The sequence below is a fragment of the Apium graveolens genome, chromosome 8 (assembly GCF_009905375.1).
Source record: "Apium graveolens cultivar Ventura chromosome 8, ASM990537v1, whole genome shotgun sequence".
NCBI lineage: Eukaryota > Viridiplantae > Streptophyta > Magnoliopsida > Apiales > Apiaceae > Apium > Apium graveolens.
The window spans coordinates 192571409-192598300 of record NC_133654.1 but is presented as its reverse complement, the minus strand read 5'-3'; the positions used below and the strand labels follow the sequence as shown (position 1 = coordinate 192598300).

General features: G+C 34.1%; 1 protein-coding gene and 1 pseudogene across 1 annotated transcript; one reads left to right on the top strand and one right to left on the bottom strand.

Moving 5' to 3' along the window:
- Window positions 1-922: 922 nt before the first annotated feature.
- LOC141681913 (18S ribosomal RNA) lies at window positions 923-1147 on the bottom strand (annotated as a pseudogene).
- A 4995-nt stretch (window positions 1148-6142) lies between these two features.
- LOC141678108 (GATA transcription factor 1-like) lies at window positions 6143-7973 on the top strand. The gene is made up of 2 exons (XM_074484350.1): window positions 6143-6418; window positions 7142-7973. Exons 1-2 carry the CDS (start codon window positions 6314-6316, stop codon window positions 7745-7747), a joined length of 711 nt encoding a protein of 236 aa, XP_074340451.1. The 5' UTR covers window positions 6143-6313; the 3' UTR covers window positions 7748-7973.
- The last annotated feature ends 18919 nt before the right edge of the window (window positions 7974-26892 follow it).

Here is a 26892-nt window from a genome sequence, read left to right as displayed (position 1 = left end):
CTTTGACACTTTGATTTTCTTCAGATTAAATCCTTGTAATTAATTGATACTCTGACGAGATCTCTGTCACTTGATTAAATCCACGATCTTGATTTATATCACTGAGGCTTGATCAATTTCTTGAGCTTCTTCCAGTGAATTAACTCCTCAAGTCTGTAGATGAACCTTGTTTCTGAATCCTCTGACAGATGTTACTTTGCGAGATCTCTCTGACGGTCGATCCACTATTTACTTATTACATTCTTATTTGAGTTGAGTTGAATCCTCGAATATACAAATAGGCTATGACATATGACTTACAATTGATAGTCATAATATGTAAAATGGATGCTTGCTCTTAAGTTAATTGTATCCATTGATATTTTTTGTTTATTGAACGGTTAAAAGTTATTTCTTTTATTTGCTTAAGTGGCAACCATTGAACTGTTTGTGCATCAATGGATAAATTGCCTTACTTGTGAGTGTTCGGCTAAAAGAAGAGACATGATTTTTCTTAAATTATTTATGTGTGGTTAAATTTTAGATAGTCTAGAATTAACATATCCCTTGATAGTCAGGTCTCATATCTTTTTGGTTAGTTACGTGCTTGGCATCCATTTGTAGATTTATTCACTTGATGCTAGCCTAGAATTAACACATCCCTTGATGCTAACAAAAAGGGGAGAAATTAGAAGCTCTACCTAACTGAGGGGGAGTAAAGCATTAACAGACGGGGGAGAAGTCACTGAGGGGGAAAAGAACATCAACAGATGGGTACCGTCTTACCATGATTGCTGACATGGAGTTAGCCGGGGCTTCTTCCTCGAATCCTGTCATGATCGCGCACTCGACGAAAGAGCTTTACAAGCGGCATTGTCCTTCTTCTTTCACGCGATATTGTCGGATTGGGCTTTCATCCATTGTCCAAGATTCCCCACTAGTGCCCCCGTGGGAGTCCGGGCAGTGTCTCGGTCCCAGTGTGGCTGATCATCCAAAAAGACTAGCTAAACATCATTCTCTTGGTCAGCCTTTACCTGACCAACTACCTAATACTAAGTAGGCTCATCAAACAGTGTTTTTTAGCTTTCTTCAGTATTTGGCCCGAACTGTTCGGCAGATTCTCACGCGTTACGCACCCGTTTGCCACTTTGTTCTCAACTAAAAGATCCAAAGTTGTCCTAAACTTGATGGTTATGGACTAGCTAAAGCTGAAGACTTGTAAACACATTGAGTTATTGATAAATCTATCCCTAACAACTCAAATGAAGCTGCCAACCAAATTTTTCAGACACATCTGAAATTGCATTAAAATCACCCTCATACAGAGCTAGAGTTGCAACTTAAAGATGAGACACAATTATTAAGCCCAAGGGAAAGAGGACAGAATCAGCTGCAAAGAATAAAGGAAATTCAGCTGTTACTACTGCTTTATTCATCTTTGAATGAATCAATAGTGGTAACTCCTGGATTAAATGAGGATCCAATTCTGTCCAAAGAAGAGCCTATCAATCCTAAGGAAACTGTGTTACCAACTTTTCTAAAGGGAATTGAAAGCTGTCAAGAATACTATAGTTCAAAATAAACCAGTGTTTAAATATAAAGTCTCTAAATCACCGAAAAAGGTTGAAGACAATGACTCATTTATATATATATATAGATGATATAGATGAGTACTCTCATATCAATCTTCATCTTGATGAAATCCATAAAGTTAGAAGATTTCATTCCACTCAAAACTACTTGGAAGGCTGGGTTTGACTATAAGGATGGAATCAACAACATATAATTTCTACATCACATTCTTAAAGAAGGATACATACTCCTACCAAGAAGTATTTCTAGGCTTAATAAGATCTGGAAGCTTCACTTCCACTGCCAGAAGCCTATTACTTTAGAGAATTTAATCTAAAGTAAGAAATCAGAAAGAATTTAATCTCTCATCTGCTCAGTCTAAAAGAGCTACTTTCAGAGTAACATGTTTTCCTCAAAACTATTACCTTGTACAATTCATATATCAGTAGCTTAACATATACTATTTCCTTGCACTCTAAATATTTAAAAATTAGAATGTGTTTGTTATCATCAAGGATTTAATTTATGGTTGTTATTCTATCAATCATAAATTGGGGAAGATTGTTAGGAATCAAACCTGAATCTTGATAATAAACAAATCACATGGCATAATTATGTGAAGTCGAATTGTAGTCTTCAACGGCTAACCATCCTAAGAGATAACTGTTGAAGGAGTAGCTCATCAACTAATGAGGGTTTTGTAACATTTCATGTGAGATTCTTGTTGTATATAGTGATGTTGTTATTCATTCAGAAGTCATGTTGAATCAATGAATAATTAAGAATAAGATGGATAATTGTAAATAACTGATGTCATATAATTATGATTAAGTGAAGTGAGCTATCAACTACTAAGTGAAGCTACAACATCAGCGACTAACTACATCAACTCATCAACGGCTAATCCACTCGTTGTCAACGATTAAGGAAACTCAAATAGCTGGTGATAGTGACCTAACAATGGTCAAATCCTCAGTCTAACACAACACATGGGTTAATCATTAAAGAAAATAGAAGCCAAGATAAACTTTACATGTGATATTGGATTATGAAGAAGAAGAAACATTCTATCTTCAGCATGACAAATTGGACTAATATTAAAAGCAATATATCAAGATAAAAATCTAGCCTCATTTGTCAAGCCTCACGGGAAAGAATGCATAAGCAATCTTGCTGGACCTAGAAGGTTGTGTTATGTATTGTCTAGCAAACATTGTAACTTGATGGTATATAAATCAAGTTGTAGCAGTAGTGTCACTTGAGAAATATAAGATAATAACAATAAATTCTATTTTAAAAAAATACCTAATCAATATAGGTAATCGAGCATAATTTTTACATGTTTAGCAAATATTAAAAAATCTATTAAATACTTATATAGCTAACACATGTAACTACTCCCCTTGAATATTAATAAACTTACTTTTTTATGATAAATTAAAACACAATCTTTATCGAACTCAGCTTTAAAACCATTGACAATAAATTGCTCATTACTTGATGGAGTTTCAATCTTTAGATTAGTGCTATATGGCGTTACCAATTTTTAGATTGTTAAATCTTAAATTGTCAGGAGGTTGAGATAAATCAATCTATCAATCAACCGTGCTCAGTAAATACTGTTTATGACAGTGTCTGGTGAGGGTATACTGTACGCAACCTTACCCTCATTCTAAAGAATGAAGATGTTGTTTGCTCAAAAGACCATCGACTTATGTGTGCACAGATATGTGTGTTCTAGGTACAAATTCATATACAATGATACATTAAAGTAAGTAAAAGTAAGCGGGACAATACCTTGACCCATGGTTTTATTGGACTTACATATGTCATAAGAACCATTTTCCTCCTTAATTCTTAATGTCTTCTCGTCAAAAACTCATACTCGTTCCCACGTTCAAGATTTAGCCGCAATCTATTCTCTTAATTACAATTAACATCAGACACAATAATTAAGGATTCGCTCAATCCTTTGTAGGATATACTCGTAATTCGCTTTTCACTCTTCTCTTTGGCTGTGAATCGCCCGACGCTACTGAATGATTCCCTTGATTGAGATTAGGGCTGCACATGGGTTAGGTTGACCGGGTTGGAGGCGTTTTACAACCCGACCCAACTAGATCGGTTTGAAATTTTTTAACCCAACCTGTAAAATATAAATTCGTAACCCAACCCTACCCGCCGTACATCGGTTTGGGTCGGTTTGATTGGGTTGAATAGTTTTATAAAAAAAAGTTTTAATATTATAAATTGTCGTTAATTTTGAAATTATAAATAAACTAAAATGTGTATAACTTATAATTATAGTGCTTATGTTTAAATTTGATTAACATTGTCATTTTAGTAATGTATATCATATCGTAAATCATAAGATATCGGAGGTGAGAAAAAAAGATAATACATAACTCATTTAATATATTGGAGTAGTCAGCAGAAAACATCTAGAAGATGTATAGATATGTATTAAACTTAAAAAATTAAATAAAATTAAGAGTGACATATTAATAAATCGGGTTGGGTTGAGTTAGGGTAAAAATATTTGTAACCCGTACCCAATACATTTACGTTCGGGTTGAGTATGTAACAAATAATCTATTATTCGGTTTGCATTGGATCGGGTTTAAAAAGGGTTGAGGTTGGGTTGGTTTAATCGATTTACATAACCCATGTACAACCCTAATCGAGATAATGAAGATGTAATTTATTATAAAGGAAAAGGTGGATATCAAGTTAGGAATTTACGAGTGGTGTTTTGAAAGACAGAGGACCATGCTCTAGTAGCTCGCTGTATTTTAATAATAAGATATATATGTATTATGTCGTATATACAATACCATTATAAGTAGAACACCCTTTATTTGTTTGTTGGTCTGTTGTTTGGTACTGTAAATAATAGTTGTTAAATGATAATTCATAATTCAGATAAATGAGAACCGTTAGATGTAATAATAAATTATTATTTATTATATTAATACTATACTTCTATAAGTAGGACACCCTCTATTTGGTTGTTACTCTAGATAACAGCTTTAGATTATAATTCAGATAAATAGGAACCGTTAGATGTAATAATAAATTATTATTTATTATATTAATATATAAACTTCTCTCATAGGGTTCATAATTCAAATCCCCCTCGACAACATATTAAATATTATATTTAAGTTTTAATATTCTTCATTTGTATATTCCCTGTCTTCTAAACAATTTATACGGAGTTTGAGTCGGTCAACAATATCTTATATTATATTATTTATTTTCAGTCATGATATATCATATTATATTCAGACATATATTATATAAATAATTGTATTCTTCAATATTTTCCGACTATTAAAAGAATATGTTATAATATAAATAATTTTAAAATAAAATATATTATTAAAAATTATTCGAGTTTTAGAAACAAGTTGTACATTGCACGGATTATAGGAAAGTATATCGAGAAAATGTGTACTAGGCAATTTTTACCTTAAAAGGTGAAAATTTTGCATTTGTATTTGAGCGACAAAATATAAGTATATGTATATGTTTGCTCTACGGGATTGAATTTTTTTTATTTAATTTTATTCTGCAAGTTTTTTTTAAATGATCATTATTTTCTCAAGTATACAAATATTTCAAACATAAGGTTCTTTTAGAAAATAGTCATCATACATTAATCAACATAGTAAATGAATAACAAATATATAAATACAATTAATTTTTGATGCATAAATATATAATTTTGAAATATATGTAAATAATACAAAGGAGACTGATCTCCTCACACAAATTTTCAAAATTGATAGCTAAGTTGCAATTAAAAAAGAGATAATGTAGTACATCTCAAATGTTAAAATATATTATTGTTCAGAGGTTGTAATACCAAACCAATCTATAATAATAAACTTTCACATACATTTTTGACATATATTATTTTTTGATGAAATATATACTAGCAGTCCTCAATTTATTTGTATCCATCTAACACCTAATTGGATATGTCATTTTTTACACAAATATTTTCAAAAAATTGAATATGTCTAAGACACCTTAAATTTGAAATCTGACCCATACTTTTTTTTGTTGCTAAATAATACTTTTTAATAAAGGAGGGTAAGTTATATACATTTACGGTTTCTAGGATATTTTTTTAATGCACATATTTTAATATTATTTTTTAGATTTGATAGAATAAAAGATAATAACAACTAAATTGGATTTTTCAAATAAATCTTAAATTGTTTCCATAAAAAACATTGCATGAAAGTTTTTTGATTGGTCAGGTGACCTGAAAGACATATTTTTATCCAATTAAATTGTGACATATATTTTGACAAGAAATTAAAACTTAATTTTAGATACTAAATTTTTTAATCAATATAATATCAATTTTAAATATATTTTTCGATAAAGCACATTCATGGGGTGCTGGAGAATATGTGAAAGAACAATCCAGCAAAAAAGGCATCCTAAAACAGTAACGTATATATAAAAATGGAATAAAATCAGGACTAAAACAAAAAGTAGCATAAAAGTCATTTCCATAAAAAATAAAGATATTAAAAACTAAAAAAATTGAAAAAACAGACCAAACATAGATATCCCCTCCTCTCCGTGATTGCCAACCATTCAAAAACTTAAATTGAATAACACAAATCAACCCACTACGCCTCCAAAACATAACCTCTCTCTCCAGTCCTCCCTCTCTCTCCTTTTTACTCTCTCTCTCTAAAAACGACAACAAAACCCCTTTCAAAGTTTTACTCTCTCTCTAGAAATGGAGTCTTTGGGCAACCCACCTTTTTTATTGATGGATGGTGACGATATTTTCAACTTTCCTCTTGATGGTGAAGATGGGGATGATCATAGCCATCGATTTCCTGTAAGTTTTAGTGTGTTTATTTTGTTTTTGGTCATTTGGATATGGAACTCGGTCTGGGTTTTGCTTGACTCGGGTTTTTTATTGTTTTTGGGGTGAACTCGTGTTGACTCGGTGGGTTCTGAGTTGACTCGGACGAGTTGTGGTGAGTTGAATCCGAGTTGACTTGGTGGTGTCGTGTTGTAGTTGGGTTATGACTTATGAGTGTTGGGACTTTTTTTCATTTCTTAGATGTGAAGCCATGAAAAAAATGAAACGGGCGGGGTTGGTTAACTCTGGACGTTTGACTCGGTATTGTAACGTAATTTGCATGAAAAGACTATTTTGTCCTTTGAAAGTTTGAAACCCTAATGTTGTGTTTACAAGTGAATGGGTATTTTAGTCATTGGACACAATAATATTTTTGGTCAATTATTTGGGCCATGTCCATATCATAGCATGTGCACCTCTTGCTGAATGTTGTTGAGATTTTTGTTGCTTTGCAAAAGACTAATTTAGCCCTGTTGGAAACATTCTATTTTATTGTTGAGATTTTTTGTTTTTATATATTTTATTTATTTGACTTTATTGTGCCGTTTGGAAAGTAAAGTAACATGGAACATGTTGAATGAGGTGGCCACATGGGGCCCTCAGTTGCCGTTAATAATTTTAGTAAAGACTGAGTTAACTCGTTCTTGCTTTGTGTGTATGTCTGAGTTGACCGAGTCATTTGTTGCTCTTAACCAGGAATTTGTTGAGGAGGAACTCGAATGGTTATCGAACAAGGATGCTTTCCCAGCTGTCGAGACTGGGCTTGACATTTTTAATCCGCACCAGAATCTGCAAAGCCCGATATCTGTTCTCGAGAACAGCAGCAGCAGCAGCAATAGCAATGGAAGTGCGACGATTAGTTGTTGTGGGGCGCTTCCGGTTCCCATTAGCTTCCCGGTTCACTACCCTGTTCGTGCTCGTAGCAAACGTAGACGAAGAAGACGAAGGGAGTTTCCTGAGTTGCCAGTTGCAGTGCAGCAGGCTGGTTGGTGGAACCAAGTGAATGTCAAGACTGTGAAGCATGATTTCCCGAAGGCGTTGCCAAAAATTTCGAGTGGTTCTGCTATTGGTCGGAAGTGCCAGCATTGCTTGGCTGAGAAGACCCCGCAGTGGCGTGCAGGACCCATGGGGCCTAAAACTCTGTGTAATGCTTGCGGGGTGAGGTACAAGTCGGGTAGGCTCGTGCCAGAGTATCGTCCGGCTAATAGTCCGACGTTTTCGAGTCAGATGCATTCGAATTCTCACCGCAAGATCATGGAGATGAGGAGGCATACTCTGGGTGATAACATGATGGTGAAGTGAGGCCTCTGCATATTAGGATAGGGGTTGAGTAGTTCAATTTGATTTAATTTTTTAACTCCCTATCTGCTTTTAGCATAGCTGGGTTAGGAATTTAGGATTTGTTGTATTGCGCTAGACTGGTTGGCTTAGTGAACCATATTTATTTCCTTTTTCTCGAATTTTTGTTAGGGGAATTTGATTTTAGTGTGCGTGAGTATGCAATACAATTAGCCGACTGGAACATGTAGTTTGGTTTTCCCGTATTTTATACCTTTGATCATTTTATTTTGATGAGGACAAATTATGGGAGTTTCTGAATGAAGGCTTGAGGTTTTCATAAATTTAATTCTGAAACTTTGTTGCCCCGGTTAATACTAGATAATTGAAAAGCTTATGTGTTTAACTTAAATCTTCTGTTGCAAAATTCATCAGTATGCTAGGAGGTTTGTATTTATGATAGTTTGTTTAGCAGGATTGAAATACACAAGTGCTGAGGTCCATTGCTTTTACTCAGTACTTTTCAAAATGTTTTACTCTTGTGATTCAGCCTGGACTTCTTAGTTCACTTATTTTCCTAACGCAATGATGGAAGGAAGCACAACTCACTTACAATGTAAATTGAGCTTCTCTTTATCATCTGCAGGTACTGTCCATAATGTTCTTATGGGTCACAGCACAGGTTTAAAGGAATCAAATTCGTTGTAGTTCTGAGATTTTATGTAGGCAGTTAACAATTCTTGTTGTGGTGAAGTAATTGTTGTGGTAAATTTAAGGTTCCATCTCTTATCTTCTTGGGGGAGGAGCATAGGGTAAATTTTACTCTTGTATTGCAAAGTAGTTGATAGGCATTGAAGGAGAGTTGAGGATGTGAGCAGTCATAAGTTGAGTCTGTATATGCAGAGTGGACCAGGTTTCCCATTACAAATTTTCTTGGTTTGCTTGTGGACCAGATATCTAATTGCAAATTGTATCGGCTAGTTTTGAGAGAAGTACACAAGATGTTTGATCCTTGTGTCAGGACATAAAATTTATGAAATGGTGAAAAACTTTGATTCTTATTCTTGATTATCTTCATCATAAAAATGCTTAGACACTTGTTGAAGCCGGGACTGGAGCCTAGACTAGCATCCCCGCTGTTCCACCACTCCTTTAAACTTTACATCAAAGTGTCTTGGACACATGAAATGACTTGGATTTTAGCCTTTACAGAATTTGTCAAAGCATTCACTTGGGGGACCTTTGTCATGTGAGGAAGTATGATTTTTCCCATGAAATTATGGGAGATATATACAATTTGCAATGCACCCCATTCTAACAGGGTTTTAAATAATGGATGCATTGTTTATAGTGAATGATAAGTCATGGGGGGACGCTCTTTTCTTGATTTAGATCCAACACAAGCATATCGTGACAGAGTTTCAAATTTAAATTATTAGTTAATCATCGAGACACATGTGTAAACTGTAAATTCTGATATTTAGAGAATTGCTGTTTTTTAGATGATACGGTCATTTGACATAGAAGTGGTGCGTGCCTTGGTAGACTTGATAGCGGAGGAAGAATTTGAGGCCAGCAATCAAAAATTTCGGGTCAATGTCTATAATTTAATGGTGATTAAAAAGTATGGTTAAGCTAATAAAACCCTATAACAAACGTAAGGTGATAAATTATACTGGTATTCGTGGATTGCCAAAAAATTGGTACTCATATCATAAAGTCTTAACCGTGACACAATTCTAAACATCCGTGGTATGGACATGAGCGGAATTACGGTGAAATGAGCTCCGACTGTCATACGATAAAGTCTTAACCGTGACACAATTCTAAATATTCATGGTGTTGCAATCATGGTGGAGTGAGCTCCGACCGTCAAAATTCTGTAGAATTTTGAAAAAATATCAAATAATTTGATTCGGTCCACTTAACATTATTAGGTCCCCCTAAATCATAATCCGGGTTCCGCGTCCGGGTGTTGAACTAGTAACCTCTCACCAGAGGAGTGTACAATGAGTTGAGATGCTGCTATGGAAATGCTTCTTCTTTGCAAGTACTACCGTTTTACTTGATTTGTTGTGATGCTGCTATGGTGAGGGTAGTGCTTGCTTTTTACATGCAAGTATTGCTTTTTCATTGCTGAGTGAAACTATGCAAGTGTAGCTTGATGTGCAGGAAGTAATATACCTGACAAGTGTGTTTGTAGGCCAGACAAATGAGTAGTACCGACTAAAAAAAAGCAACACATACAAAATTACATACATTTATGTGTAATAACTTGATTTGGTTTAACACTAAATGCAGGTGGCAGCAAAGATGCGGAGATTCTTCTGTATACTGTGGTAATAAAAAAGGTAAAAACACCTTAGTTCTATACTTCTATTCTTGGTTCTCTGTACTTGAAAATTTAAATTTCGGAATTTAGATTGGAATAAATTTTTTGACTTTCATCTCTTTTAGATAAAGACTGAAAGCAGAGGTGAAAATTGGCAGGACGAAAAGAGTATAAAGAAAAGTATATGTTTCATATTTGTAAATTGATTTCGAGAGGCGAGAGCTAGTAAATTGTAATTTGTTTTGTCATTGTAAAAAGTTACAAGTAAAACAGATTATATTTTTTATCAGTGAGTGATTGATCACACGTTAGAGCTCATTTCAACTCAAAATGTATCCAGATCTGTGATTAAGTCTGATGTCTGAAGAACATATTTAATGCAATCCCCTTTGCATTATTTTGTTAGGTCGGCAGATCACGACATGTCATGGCTTAAGTTAACGATAAACTATGAACATGTCAATTTTTAATGATATCAGTCTTATCAGACACCGAGAAAAGATGGGTTCACATAACATAATTTCAAGATTATTTGATGAATATACAAAGTGGGTGAGCCAGGTCCGATACACACCATATGTAATCTTGTATTTGGGCTAACAACTTGCCAAAACCAACTCCGTTTAGGGTTTGAGTTGTTGTACAAAGAAAATAAAAAATAATTTGTGCACATATTCCGTGTGGGGTTTAATTTGGTCTTTCCGTAAAGTTTTGTTATACATTATTTTCATCTGTTTAAATAGTGCAATGAGTTAGAGTTATAAATGAGTTGATACGCTAATGAAAAGTATAGTGTTCATCGAAAAAACTTGGTTCGAGTTCCATTTGTATATAGGTATTTGAGTAAAATTGAAGTTACACCAAAATTCTAGTTCTTGGTCTATTGATAGGCCAAGCATCAGGACTCAGGAGTCTTGGGGTGTTACCTATATTAGGGTGAAGGACAGATTTGGCAAAATTTTAGAGAAATTTGACGAAAATAACTGATTCCCGCAAGATGGCCATATTTAGCCGACGGATTACGCATTTGAGGTTGGTGTAATATTGATACGCATTCGCCGGTCGTGTAATCATTTGAAGTTTAAAAAATTATGCAGGTTACGCATAAACAGTGCGAGTATTTCCTTCACAATTTGTTTAAAATACGCATGTAGGGATAAGGTATTGTTGCAGAATAACCAAACTTTGCTGGGTAATCTCGATACGCATTCGTCATCCGTGTAATTACTATTTATTTTTTAAATTTTTTTAAGCTAGTTACGCATAACAAGTGGGAGTATTCAATATATATATATTTTTAATTAAGTGAAGTGATTACGCATATGTAAATGGTGTATTATGAATAGTGTAATGTGGAAGAATGTTGATTACGCATTTGAAGGGGCAGTAATGTTGAATAATTATTTTTTTTAGCATTTACCCAACTGTGAATAGAATATTTCGTATATGGGATACATAACTATTAGTAGAGTGTTTTATATAACTCTCGGTGGATTATTGAAACGGCAAAAATTAACCACTTATTTTAGTACAGTTTTATTTGTTTTTTTTTGAAAAATTGTTATTTTACAAATAAGGAATTTTTGAACACTAAAATATTAAAAACCATTAAATTAGGGTCTAAGATGTAAATTAGGCCCTAAACCCTAAATCCTAAACCCTAACTAGTGTGTATTTTATTAATTTAATTTTTTAATATTTCTAAAATCCAAATAGGGAATTATTGAACCCTAAAATATTAAAAAATCATTAAATTAGGGTCTAAGATGTGAATTAGTGTTTGGTTCCTAGGCTTTCGGGCCTAAAGGCCCTAAAGCCTACGTAAAATTAGGGTTTAGGTTTTAGGGTTTAGGGCCTGAAGGCCCTAAATCCTAAATCCTAAACCCTAACTCAGTGTATATTTTATTAATTTATTTTTTTAATATTTCTAAAAACCAAATAGGGAATTATTGAACCCTAAAATATTAAAAATCATTAAATTAAGGTCTAAGATGTGAATTAAGGTTTAATGGGTTTACATATTATTAATTTATTTTTTTAATATTTCTAAAAATCAAAATGGGATCAATAAATCCTAAAATATTAAAAATTATTAAATTATGGTACAACCCTAAATTTTTTTAAAAACTCAATAAAAAAACAATGTAACATTAATTGTTGTACTTTTTTATTCATCTTTTATAAAATTAAATATTTCAAAAACTCAATGGGAATTATTGTAACAATTAATACTTATTAATAACAAAATTTTATTTCATAATTGAATATTTTTAAGACTCACACGGCTACTCTAACAAGCTACTCCAATATTGCCTCAATTTGAGAAAGTATGAACCCAAACACAAGTCGGAACTTAATTTGGGAATTAATATGATACTTGTGCGTATATAAAAAATGGGCCGGTATGTTAATTACTAGGTTGGGCCAGGCTATATTGATTACGCATTTACCAGCGTCAGGTTCAATCGGCCACATTTGGCCAATCTTATGAATCCGGCTATTTTAGTATTATTTGATAGAAATTCAGCTATTTATGTCATATTTTTCCTAATAGGACCGTTCCTCGCATGATGTTGGGATGCATGAAGCGCGTCTTAGACTTACTTAGAAGCAGGATGACGAACATGTGTAGGTATCATATTATTAAAGCGTAAAAATTGCAAATAAAAATACATGTTAATAGTGACTGGTAATCATTTATGTCATCATTTGAGGCATGTGGTGAAATATTCATGTTACTATATCAGACGATTTTTACGAGAATTCTGATACATGTCCTTATTATAAACTATAATTTAAAACCCGTACGATTCACAGACTTTATTAATACTTAATATTTTAAATTCAATTTTAATAAGTAAAATTATTATAGTAAAACAAAACATGTTAATGTATTGTGTATTTTGATATTTGAACAGTAGTAAAAAATATGTTTATTTTTTTATTTATGATTGTATTTAGAAAATTTTCAACTAACTTTAAAGATCTTATATTTTAATTTTATTTTATTTAAATAAAATTATTCTTTATTAAGAGGCCCGGTAGATGAATTATATCTAATTATAATCTGGTTAGTATTTATATATTATATTCATTTTATATATTACTTTTATTGGTATTATTTTGTCAAAATTGGTCTTTTCTTTCAAATTGGTTTCCTGTTCAAATAATAAATTGTTATTCTAATAAAATATATGATCGTCCATTTTTAAAAATATCAAATCAACGATTGAGATTATTTTGACGGTATATTATCAAAATTTTGGATAAAAAAATCTATTACACTTATCATATACAAGGATATAATTTAGTAAGTTTAAGATTGATTCATTCTCATTTATTTATCTTGCAGTCCGAATACTCCGTGACATTCAAATATTTTGAGCAGTTCAAACTTATTATGTTGTCCAAACCTTCTGACCATTTCCCTGTACCATTTTAGTAGTCTATTAATTTTCGGACATGTAGATTTCTACCAAATTGCACGTTGATTCCCGTAAGCGCTAGTAAAGCATTAATTAGAGAAAAGAGCTTATAGGTTTGACGACACTAAAATTATCTGGGTTGAATTAGAGGTGGGTTGAATTAGAGGTTCAGACAAGGAAATGGATCAGACTTTTAAGAAAAAAGTGTTGGTGAAACAAGGCAACAATCTTGGCCTATAACTTGTTTCGAACCCTACTGCTGAAAACATGTTTAACGATAATAGTTCAATAACACTAGACTTTAATGCAATAATTTATACATAATATAGTACTTTTTAGTACTAATATTAGTAATATATTATGTTATTTATGATACAAATACTACACACATGTATATGTAAAAAAAATTATATTAACACGGGTTCAAGTCGGGCTCGGGTCGGAACGAAATGAGTTTTGGATTTTCGGGTCGAGTTCGAAACAGTATGCCTTCAATCTAAACCCAACCCAAAAATAGTCGGGGTTTGTTAAGTCCAGTATACACATAGAATACACATACATAGGAGTCTGAATGTATGTTTATATTTTTTCGTCAATTAATGCAGCGAAATATAAATCAAACGAACAATCACACACAACTAGAGGTAAATATGCTTTTATTAAAAGTATATATACCCGAAGGTTTTCTTACAAAATTGAATACAAATATATTGTGTGCTACAAAATACTCTAACAAGATAAAGGTTTATCAAATTATAAGCAATACAGGCTATGGAGCTATATACAGTGAGTCCTATCAATATGTAAGACTTTAATAGTGTGACAGAATTTTGGCAGCACTTCTTCTTGTAAAAATCTTAAAAGAATCAAATATCCTCCCATAAAATAATTCTGCAGAGTTTCATTATTGTATGTTGGAGAAAACTACTTGTTCCTTCAAAGATCTGATGGATGTATAGTGATGTGAGTTGATTGAGAATATAGGGACAAGTGACTTAATGTAATCCTTTTATTTTAATTGTAGTACTTGGAAATCGACACTAGGATACTAGAAATCGACAAGGCATCATCCAATGAACTACAAATCGACCATAAGTTCTTGCACAAGTTAGGAATCGACAATACATTGCTCAGATGTGCTTGAAATCGACCAAGTAGCTTGTATCTCCTAGAATTCGACCCATGAGACCACCTTGAAGCTACTAATGGACCTTGTCCTTTATTTGTAGTTATAAATCGATAATCATCTCCTTTAAGCTCCTAGAAATCGACCAAGGAAGAGAGAGAAGGCTTGATGGTGACTAAACAATTCCAAGAAATCTACAAATTGAAAATGCATTTGATATAAGCCTCCTAATCGAAAATGTATTTCAAGAATGAATAAAAATAAACCAACGTGCTTGTCCTTAAGCCTACAAGTTGACAATACAAGTCTAGGAGCTTGTCCTTAGAATATTTTCAAGCCTTAAAGCCATTCTTGTGTGCCCTGAGGTGTAGTCCTCTGTATCTTCCAGTCTTCAGTCTTCTGTATTCTAATCTTCCAAACTTCAGGTCGTTATATTTAAATCATTTAACATTAATCTTGATTATGAGTACCATTTAACAGTTCTTTTAAGAATATACTTAGTTTCCCTTCACGGATCACTGACCCCTAGTGCAATTGGTCTGGTTCATAAATGACTAGTTCCGCTCTCAGGTCTTCATATTATGAACTATATAATACACTATTAAGTCTTCTATACTATCCATTCAGCTTCACTAAGAGTCCTCCAGGTCTACAAACTAACTATAATTATTGGTCAGTAATGTTACAATTGTTTAAGGGGGGTTGGATACAATTGTATAAACATTTCAAACAAGTATAAAAATATAACAGTTCTTTATATTTTTGATAAAAACTGTTACAAACTCTCTCAAGAAATATTGATGTTCTTGAGAGCTGCTAGGTCGTACAATGCTCGAGTTAATCACTATGTGATGACCTAAACTGTGTTTATATAATACACAGCTGCTACAAATCAGTCTAGAATATGCATTATCAATTACTAACAGAAAATGATACATATCTTTAACTGAATACACAAAGTCCTATCACTCAGAATGAATAGATATCCATCCCTCAAAGTAAGGAACAGACTTAATCTTCACAACAGACTGTCTTCAGATGCTGATGTTCAGTAGATACTGATGATGCATCAAATCCTGATGGCATATCAAATCCTGATGGCACATCAAATCCTGATGGCACATCAAATCCTGATGGCACATCAAATCCTGATGACATCCAAAATAATCATATCCTGAGCTCCTCCTGATCATTGAGAATCAACATGTAATAATCTCCCCCAATTTATGCTTAATGTAATGAAGCACAAATTCTATTCTCAATGATGCCAAAACCAATTACAAAATATACAAGGAATAAGGCTTACTTCGGTATCCTAAGATAACTGACAGTTGTTTCCAGAAATCTGTTTAACCTTTCTTCCTCTTTGTCTTGAAGGACTTTGACAAGTTTTTTCTTCAACTCTTTCTTCTCTTCAGTATCTTCTCCAAGCTGATAAATGGCTGATCTTAATTTAGAAATCGAACTCTTAGTTATTTCAAGATCACCAATTAACATAAAGCTTAAGCTAACATCTTCGTGATCAAGACTGAAAGATAACTAAGGATTGTTGAGAAAAACTTTTAGAACTGCAGCTCCCTTTTCTATCTTCATTTCTTTACCAGTATAAGTTCTGTACATAGGAACATAATCACCATTGTATTTTTCTTCTTTGATTATGACTCTTCTTCTGATACTCTCAAGTATTATAGAAGACCAGTTTCTGGTGACATTGTCCTCAACTCTAAGAAGATGGTGAATATATTTCAAATCTGCCATAGTCTTCATCAAGAGTTACTGCAATTTAAAGCTTTTCACCTTACCATCTCTCAAGAAGTACAAAATCTCTTCTCTGACATCACCAAGATTTATCTTCCTATAAACAATCTTTACTACTTCAACTTTCTCAAGATGTGAAGGAGTAATTCTCTCACCAAGATTGTCAGTCAGAATATCTGTGTCCAGTAAATCAGATCTCAGAGTCTCCATTCCAGAATGACCAGTACCTCCTCTAGTACGAGTTTTGATAAGCTTTAGCTTTTCATTATGTTCTACCCAAGAAGGTTTCCTGATGGACTTATCAATATTCTCATGTTCTGAAATAGAATCCCTAAATCCTGCTGACACAAATTCAATATGCTTGAACCCTATAGGATAACTAAATGTATGAACATCTTTCCATCTTTTATCCTTCTTTCTGAGAGGAGCATACCCTGTAGATAAATCATGAATCTTTCCTCTTATTTTCTGCCATAACTCTCTTCTTGAATTTAGAATTCTTTGCTCATAGTCACTGCATGCTTGATCAGCTTTCCTTCTATCAATTCTTTCTTGTTCACCAAGATTTGATTCATCCAATACTTTGGTCACCTTTTCATCAGTGTCAAAATCAGCTATCAGATTCACAGCATCAGGATTTGCTTCTTCCTCTGGTTTTATGTCTGCTTCAAGAGACACATCTGCATTAGTTATATTAACTTGAGCAATGTCAGCGATTGATTTCTTCTTTCTTTGGACGATCATTTCTTCAGTATCCCCAGCTTCTTCTTTTACATCATTTCCCTGTCCAGGAATAAAACCTTCTCTGATTAGAACACTGAGAAATGCAGAATCAATCAAAGAACCTTGACTTGAATTAGAAATTCTTCCTCTTCCTCTTCTTCATCTGGCTCTTGTAGTTCTTCCACCTCTTTTTCCTCTTCCTTTAGAGGTGTTTGCTTCAGCTTCAATTTGAGCCATTAGCTCCTTCTGTTGCATAACTGCTTCTTTAGTTGTTAGATCAGGAAACTCTTCAGTTATCAACCCAAGAGCACTTCTGGCATTCTTTTGCTCAAACCTCTTATCCTTGTACTACAAAATAATCTCTTCACCTGTTTTCTTGTGTCTGTAAGGAAAGAATAATCCTTTAGCATCTGCTATGTTAAAGATTGTAGCATCACCAGATTCAGGAGCATCAGCATTAGTCTTGTACTTAACTTCATGAGCACGAGTAGACTTTCCTTGTACTGAAGAACCAGATCTTTTGGAATGTTGAGGTTGTTGAGCAATAGGAGTAATTTGAACATTTGTAACCAGATTCTTATCACCATCATCATCATCATCATCATCATCATCAGTATCTTTATCTTTCAACTGAACAGAGTCAGGTGTACATTTTCTGACAGCTATCTTCTCCCCCTTTTTGGCATCAGTACTTGAAAGAAGAGAAAATATAGCATCCAGTTTATCATCCATTGAAGAAACTTTGTCTTCCAAGGAAGAAAATTGAGTATCCATGCTTTATTGAGATTGAACCACAGCTTTAACAACCTTTTTCACACTTTTGAGTTCAGTTGAAGTAAGTGGATTAATCATAAATTCATCAATCTTGTTCTGTAAATTAGCATGAGATGTCTTCATATCAGCAAGTTCAGAGAGAATTCCTTTCACAGAGATGGTAGAGGCCTTGAGATGCAATATAAGGTCAGGGTCTTGAAGTCCATCATATGCCCTGTGAATATGTTGCAACCAACAGCTGAGGAGATAGAAGTATGTGCATCTCTCAATGCAAAATCCCATTCAGTCTTTCAAAAATGCTCAGCATCAGCATTGTAATAAGAAGGATCAGCATTGAAATATGAAGAAGAACCAACATTAGACTTCTTAGATACATCATTAGCAATCTTAAGCTGAGCTGTGTTAGAATCATCATGATTACTATCTTCATCAGAATCAGAGCTAGACAGACCCTCAGAAGAGTTTGCAAAGCTAGGCATAATTGTTTTGCCCTTAAGAGGATCCTTAATAATGAGTGTCTTTTGCTGATGAGATCCTGAAATATAAAACAAAGTAACACCTGAATCTCTCTTTTCTTTTCAAGTGATCTCATCACTTCTCACACAATATATTACTTTGAAGAGTAATATGTTTCTCACATAATAAGGTTTATAAGCAAAGGAAAACTTATAAAATTCTTTTCTCAAACTACCTCTCCTTTTGCCAGTACATGAGACTGTTACTCAAAATTTAATTTTCTCACAGAGTATTTTCACACAGTCTCACAGAAAAGCACAATCACATATTTTGCAAAGAAATAAGAGATGACTGAGAGGAGTAGTATGCTTCTCATATAAATAGAGGTAACCTCAAATAAGAGACTATTTATAATCATACAAACATGAAGAGCAACAGAGGAAAGTAAGCAATACCTGAAGGTGAGTCCTCAAATGGAAGTGATGATAGCGGCGGAACAAACAACGCATCGGGATGATTTGACAAGCTAGTTAGCAGCAAAGAGTCATCAGTAGAAACTACTTGAATGCATAGTTGATCAACATCAGGATTTGTTGTAGCATCAGGATTTAATTTTTCAGGAGAACGAACTAGGCCAGCATCAGTACTTTGAACTGATGGTTCTTGTGGGGCCTGAGGAATATGAGTTGCTTCAGTAAGAAGTGATGAAGGTTCTTGTGTACTCTCCTCTAATAACTGTATCAACCTTTGACAATACATCCTGATGAGTCTTCTTTTCTTGTAGCAGTTGTTCAGAGTCTGCAAGAGGATCACCTTGAGCAAAATCAACAATTATTTGTGCAACCTCTTTGTCTGCATCTTCCCTTTGAGAAGATGGTTCTTGTGTGACTAGATGTGTCTCAGTTGCTAAATCCCTTTGAGACCTAGGTTCTTGTGGACTAACATCCATAGTAGAAGACTGACTCTTTTTCTTCTTCCTGATGTATCTAACCACATCTTCATCTTTTCTTTTCAACTTTCACTTGTCAGTTTTCTTGAGCACAACAGTTTCTTTGATTATTGAAATCTGTTTGATCATAGCACTAGCATCAGTAGGTGGCTCCTTAGTTCCAGTTGTGTCAACAGAGGCATCAGGAATTGCAACTGTTGATTTCTTTGTCTTCAACCTTGGCCCAATGGGCATCTGATCATCAGAGTTAGAATCATCTTGCATGATCGGCCTTCTTTTCCTGACTGGAAAAATTTCTTCTTTCTTCTCACTCTCACTCAGTGAGGCCTGTCGAGCTCTCTGTTTAGATTGAACAGATTTCTTAACCAGCCTTTTCTTTAGTACAACTGATGCCTTTTGAAAGACATCAGAGGAGGCCTATTTAGGAGCTAAGTTGGAGTTCTGCTTAGTAGAAGAAATGCTCGGGTTAGAAACAAGAGGGGTAGTGTCTTGTTCCACAGCATCAGGAATTTTAACAGAGGTGCCGGCATCAGGATTTGCAGGCACTTGTGAATGAGTAGGTCTATTTCTCAATAGATTTTGCCTGACCTCCTGAGGCAGGAAGGGAAGTCCTGAAAACTTATTCTTTTTTATCTCTTTTGATATGATCTGTAATAGCCTTCTCAGAAATTTGAAATACAGGAAGCAATTCATCATCATCAAATTTAACATTAGGGCATAGAAAATTAAAAACCAGTTGAAGAAATCTAGTATACCCTATTACACCTAATAAATCTGTTCTCCTAGAAATTATGAATTGATGAATGGTATTACCATAGTCAAAATTACTAGAATAGAGAAGATAATACCCAATTTTCAGAGAAGCGGATGGAAGAGCATCAAAATTTGTTGTCTTATTCAAGAAACATCTGCTGATGCAATCAAAGAAGAAATTCCATTCTCCCTTTAACTTTTTTCTTTTCAATTTCCCAATTGTTGTGATGTTACCTTTGTAGTTCAGAGTTCTGAGCATATCAAACAGCTACTCAGTTGCATAATTGTCAGGAGCACCATCACAGGCAGGAAATCTTAATGCTTGAACGAGAACATCTGCATCAACTTCATACCAGTATCCCTTAAATTCAAAAGAGAAACCATTATTTGTTGCATTAACTAGAGATGTATCCCATACCTGCATTACAGCTCTATATGATACCTTAGTAGGATTTGTGAGAGCATATCCAATCGACATTGGAGTAAGAAATCCTGTATATCATGAAACGATTGAGGAAACTGCTGATGTGTAAGTGGAGCCAAGTAGTTATTAGTTCCAAAAGTGTTGCCATGAATAATAGTGGTTTGACTGAAGAAGGGTGAAATCTCATAAGATGACATGATTTTCGTAAGTGTTGAGAAAAGATGTTCGTTAGATGTGAATAGTGAGGCTGTGTGTGTATGACAATATGTGTCACAGAGGTTCTTGCGCAAATATAAGTTTGCAAGGCTTTGTTGTATTTAACACACTCGGAGAAGGAATCTTAGTGAATTAGACTTCTCACAGAGGATAATTACTGAAGAATTGGAGTGGAAAGTGGAGTAATGTGCGGAATCAGAATCAAAGGACGCACTGCTCTTTTATTAAATCGCTGTGTGACTTTGTTCAACAGTTTATCCACTTTTAAACAATAACAAAGAAGATAATCACTTTTTCAACATTAAGCAATTCATAAATCATTTGTCAATAATTTTCTAAATTAAAACAAGCTAACCTGTCATCAGTATTTGGTACCTCTTATCTGTCAGGATTTGACATCGTCAGGATTTGTCGATTCAAATTCATCAGTGTTTGTCAAAACAACTAAAACTTATCAGAAAACCATAATTTTAATCTCAAGAATCATCAAAAGATAGATGTTAATAGTGTGATGTAGAGATTAACAGGCTACAAAAGAAAACGAGCACATGCGTACACAACTAAAGATCATAGATTAGGTCTTGCAAGCAAAATAAATAAAATTTCATTAATAATTCAAGATAGTACATTTCATGAAATTTTCGATTACATGCATGGATGATTACAAGAAAATCCTAGTCTAAGAGAAGAACATCAACAACCTTTGTTTAAGAAGCCTGACAAAGCTGATGGTGAAGAGAAACCGTCGGAGGATGTTCAGTGCTTCTTCCTACTTTCGACAAAGAGAACAGCAAGACGAATGATTCTCTCTTGTTGTCGAAGAGTGTAGAGGTGAAGATCTTTTTGGAATCCTAGAAGATCATTTTTGATGACTTCTGAAAGTTGAATCCAGATGTCGTTTGAGATGGTATTGATGTGGTGTGGAGTTTGTATTCCATCACGAAAGATAGTCACAATATTAGTGAAATGGTTATAAAACCAGTTGAAATGCGCCATCGTTTGAGAAGAAAGGGATATGAGAAAAAATAGTGAGGAGAGTATTTTGTGTTTAGGAAGAGATGATTGGACTGAATGAGAATGATGTTTTAAATAACCGAGGGAATATCAAGGGACTAGGAGACTGATTGATTATTAAGTGTAGAGTTAACTTAATGATTTAACCAAAAGATATCTTATTAATGCGCGTCTCCCTAGACTGATTTGCGATGATGACAATGATATATATTCATACATGCACATTTAGAAAATAAATTTACTTAATTTATCATGCATATAATAAAATACATTAAAAAATTCCCATCTTAATATCTTGAATAGTATTTAGAATATATCAGGACTTGAACAATATACATCAGGATTTGATCAAATATAAATTTAAAAGAATTTATTTGTCCCAACTAACCATACCAAGTTCATTGACAAGCTTTGTAAATGTTGCTTCAGGTAATGGTTTCATGAAAATGTCAGCCAACTGCTGATCAGTAGGAACAAAATGAAGCTCAATCGTTCCTTCCATGACATGCTCTCTTATAAAGTGATATCTGATGCTGATATGTTTGGTAAGAGAGTGTTGCACTGGGTTTCCTGTTATAGCAATAGCACTTTGATTATCACAATAAATAGGAATTTTAGAAAATGATAATCCATAGTCCATGAGCTCGTTTCTCATCCATAACAACTGAGCACAACAACTCCAAGCTGCAATATATTCAGCCTCAGTAGTTGAAGTAGAAATAGATTTCTGATTCTTACTGAACCATGAGACTAAACTGCCTCCCAGAAACTGACAGCTCCTAGATGTACTTCTCATGTCTATCTTGCAGCCAACAAAGTCAATGTCTGAATATCCACATAATTGAAAGTCAGCTTCCCTTGCATACCAGAGACCAAGTGATACAGTACCTTTGAGGTATCTGAAGATTCTCTTTACTGCAATAAGATGTGGCTCCCTTGGATTTGCCTGAATTCTTGCACACAGACAGGTGGCAAACATAATGTCTGGCCTACTAGCTGTTAGGTACAAAAGAGAACCAATCATACCTCTGTAGCTTCTGACATCAACTGCTTTTCCTTCATGTGGATCAAGCTTTGTAGCAGTTGCCATAGGGGTAGTTGCAGTTGTACTCTCTTGCATATTAAACCTTTTCAATAGATTCTTTATATACTTTGACTGATTAATGTAGATACCATTATCAGTCTGTTTAATTTGCAATCCCAAGAAGTAACTCATCTATCCCATCATGCTCATTTGATATCATGATTGCATCAACTTTGAGAACTTATCACATATTTTTTGATTAGTTGATCCAAAAATGATATCATCCACATAAATTTGAACTAAAAGCAAATCTTTACCTTGATTCAGATAAAATATAGTTTTATCTATTGTACCTCTTTTGAATCCACTTTCCAGTAGAAACTGAGCTAGGGTCTCATACCATGCCCTAGGTGCTTGCTTTAGTCCATTGAGTGCTTTGTTAAGTCTATAAACATAATCAGGATGTTTAGGATCCACAAAACCTAGTGGCTGTTCAACATTAACTTTCTCTTCAAGTTCTCCATTGAGAAATGCACTTTTGACATCCATCTGAAAGACTTTAAATTTCTTGTGTGCAACATATGCCAAGAAAATTCTGATTCCTTCCAGCCTAGCAACATGAGCAAATATTTCATCATAGTCAATGCCTTCCTGTTGAGAATATCCTTTAGCCACCAATATTGCCTTGTTTCTGATAATTATTCCATCAGAATCAGTATTATTTCTGAAGACCCACTTTGTGCCCACAATTGACCTGTTCTTTGGTCTAGGCACCGACTTCCAAACTTCATTTCTTTTGAACTCATTCAACTCTTCTTGCATAGCTATAAACCAATCTGCATCCTTAAGTGCATCTTCTGCTTTCTTTGGCTCTTCTTTTGAAAGTAGATTGTCATACAAACATTCATTTTGAGTTGCACACCTTATCTTTACACCTTCACCAGGATTTCCAATATTCAGATCAGGAGTATGATCTTTAGTCCATTTTCTGGCACTAGGAAGTGTCCTTCTGGAGCTAGATACTCCCCCTGAATTGTATACCTCATCAAATGCATTTGAGGCTCCCCCTGAATCTGTGCTGTTATCTCCTAATGAAGTCTTGGGACTTGAATCATGTCCATCTGATATTGAATCAGCATTTGGATTCTGAATGACCAGATTGAGAAGAACCTTGCGTTAATTCTTCAGTGTTAGTACCATCAGTTGAACCTTGTTGTTTCTCCCCCTCAACATATGCAGGTTCATTAGTATAATGATCATCTTCAAAATCCGAAGGAGTATCACGATTTGGATTATTAGGATTTGACAGTTCATTAGGGTTCGATCCACATTCCAATAATGCATTTTCATTTGCAAAGATTAGACTTTCATGAGAGTTCTCTTCAAAACCAGGAATCTTCTTATCAGCAAAAGATATATTTATAGAGATAACTGCAGTATTTGTTCTCAGATTGAAAACCCTGTATGCTCTTGATGGTGAATAACCAACAAAGATTCCTTCATCAGCTTTTGATTCAAACTTCCCTAGCTGATCAGTATGAGTTCTCAAAATAAAGCACTTACATCCAAATATGTAACACCCCCAAATTCGGGGTCGGGGATTTGGGTTGTCACGAGTTCCATTTCCTTTATCAATACTTAATCTTAACAGTCAACCAACTACTGAGTACTGTGACCCCACAAGAGACACACACACACACCACAAGTTATAGTCTCAGAGATGAATATCAAAAATAACACAAGTTATTTTATTCCACAATTATAAACCGTTACACCTTAAAAGGGTTTCTGAATAAATTTACATTTCTTTGCCATTATTACAATTCATAAAGATACATAAGTCTGGTACATCAAAAGTTGAAAGCCTAGCCTATTGGCAGTTCCTACCTCAGCTACAGCGACATCAACACCTATAGGAAACTGCGGAACGTTTCCTATCCGCTCACAAATTGGGAGCTTGGTCCTGTTCATCTTGTTTGTCTGTTGTTGTGTGATGAAAGAAGAAAGCAAGGGTGAGCAACAAGCCCACCGAAATAATATGTATAATAATTAACAATATATGAGCACTCTCATAGTACTCATGAAAGTCTTGGTCAAGAAGAAATGAACCAAGTTGATATCTTAACGCGACCAAGTCGCAAAATATTCAGTATATATATATACCTATATACTTTTCACAATCTTTGAAATCCTCTGACATGTATAATATACACAGAGTTCCAGTTTATAAATGTATAAAAATATCGTTGCAAGGTGATCTCATATATCTAACCTTGTCTCAACGTTTTTCTGAAAATCTTTGACATGCACAAGATAATCATTTACTAGATATAAGTTTAAAAGATGAAGTTACAAGATACTCCAATATACTTATATCTTTTCCGAATACTACTTGAACTACCACCGTTCAATGTATAAATAGTTCATCCCATAGATTAAGCTACAAGACAAAACTTGTATAGAATCAATCTTTGAAATATCATCAAAATGAAATGAAGTTACGAGATACTTCATTTGATGAAAACATCATTTTGAAAACTCGACCCTGCCAACACTCAACAATCGCCCAGCCATAGCCTTTCTATCGAAGTGCTCTGGGTAGTGTTGCAGAAATATCCAATTGGATGATGAACTCATTACGGGAGTTTGCCGCGCCAGGAAGACCACTCACGATGATCAGTCGCAGTAGTGCAACCCCACCATTTTCTACATGTAGAGGAGAACTTGTCGGATTTACTTGTCAACCGAACACTGGACTCCTAAGTAATGGACCGTCTTAACGGAACTTCCAGGCCATTTGGGCCAATATAATAAGGCTGGGCCGGCGCCACTCGACCACCTATGCCACTCCTAGTTCAGATGAAATCCATGACTTTGAAACGTAAAGCTTGTCCCCCCTTTCCCCAAGTAGAAACTTGTTGATACGGTTCCACCAAGAAGTCGTATCTAGTTGGAAAGGAAAACTCACCGATATTTCCCAGGCGGTGCCTGTTAATGGATTAACTTGTTCCAAGAATTTTACTTCCCGAGTGTTGGGTAAGTAATCAAAAACTCTTTTATCAAAACAACAACCTTGTTGCGAATATAAAATACACCACAGAGCCGGATCCCTCAGGTTTTGAGCGAGTATTTAAATCCCCTTCGAAAGGAAGATCTTAAATATAAAAAAATGAGTTTTTGGATCCGCCCTAACCTTTAAAAATTATTTTGAAGACTCGAAAACATTTTTAAGAATGTTTGGAGTAATGCTGATTTAATAAAATAAATCAGTCTCGATATATTAGAAAATATCTGAATATTAATATTTAAATAATATTCCCATAAGGGTGATCCTTATAAAAATAATCGAGGTAGGAGTTTTAAAACTCATAATTGAAATGAATATTAAATAACCAAGGATATACTTATACGAAAGTAGGATCTTTATTTGAATAATCAAAAGTGAGTTTGATTATCGACACATTATTCTTTAATAAAATAAAGAATAATAATTAGTAAATAATCGGAGTCATAAGTCCTCGAATGAATATTCAAATAATAATATTCATTAAATAAAATAAACGGAGTCATATGTCCTCGAATGAATATTCAAAATAATATTAATTAATAAAATAGAGGGAGTCATAAGCCCTCGAATGAATATTCAAAATAATATTTATTAATAAAATAAAGTTATCGAATAAACCTTATTCGATTCATAGTTTTGAAAACTATATATATATAAATATATATATAATATGCTCGGGAACATCGACTCCCGGTTTTAGAAAATGTTCACCTTTGGGTCCCCTATACTAAGGGTATACGCAACTACTGCTTATCTCTAGCATAGGTATTATGCAACTTATAAGCAATTGAATCAACAATATATATCAAGATTACGAAACACACATGTATATATACCATATCACATGCTCCAATATATCGCAAGATTTGCTAATTAACCACCATGCATCTATCACAAGATAATGCATATACATATGTATACATCACAACAACAGTATAACGGGTAGAAAACTTGGCTGAGTGTTCCCGGATAGACTTAAGCTTAGAGTGGGTCCGATAACCTATGAACAACAACATAAGTCAGAATTAAACCCCGGTCGCTTAAGAAACTAGAATTTAACCAATTGAACCCTAACGTTCGCTTATGGTCACTTCTACGCTTAACGAATCACATAAGTCGTTCGAGTAC

Excerpts from the sequence above, each read along its gene's own strand:
- LOC141678108 (XM_074484350.1), top strand. The coding sequence starts at position 6,314 with ATGGAGTCTTTGGGCAACCCACCTTTTTTATTGATGGATGGTGACGAT. Across the intron at positions 6,419-7,141 it reads ATCATAGCCATCGATTTCCT|GAATTTGTTGAGGAGGAACT; the intron begins GTAAGTTTTAGT and ends GCTCTTAACCAG.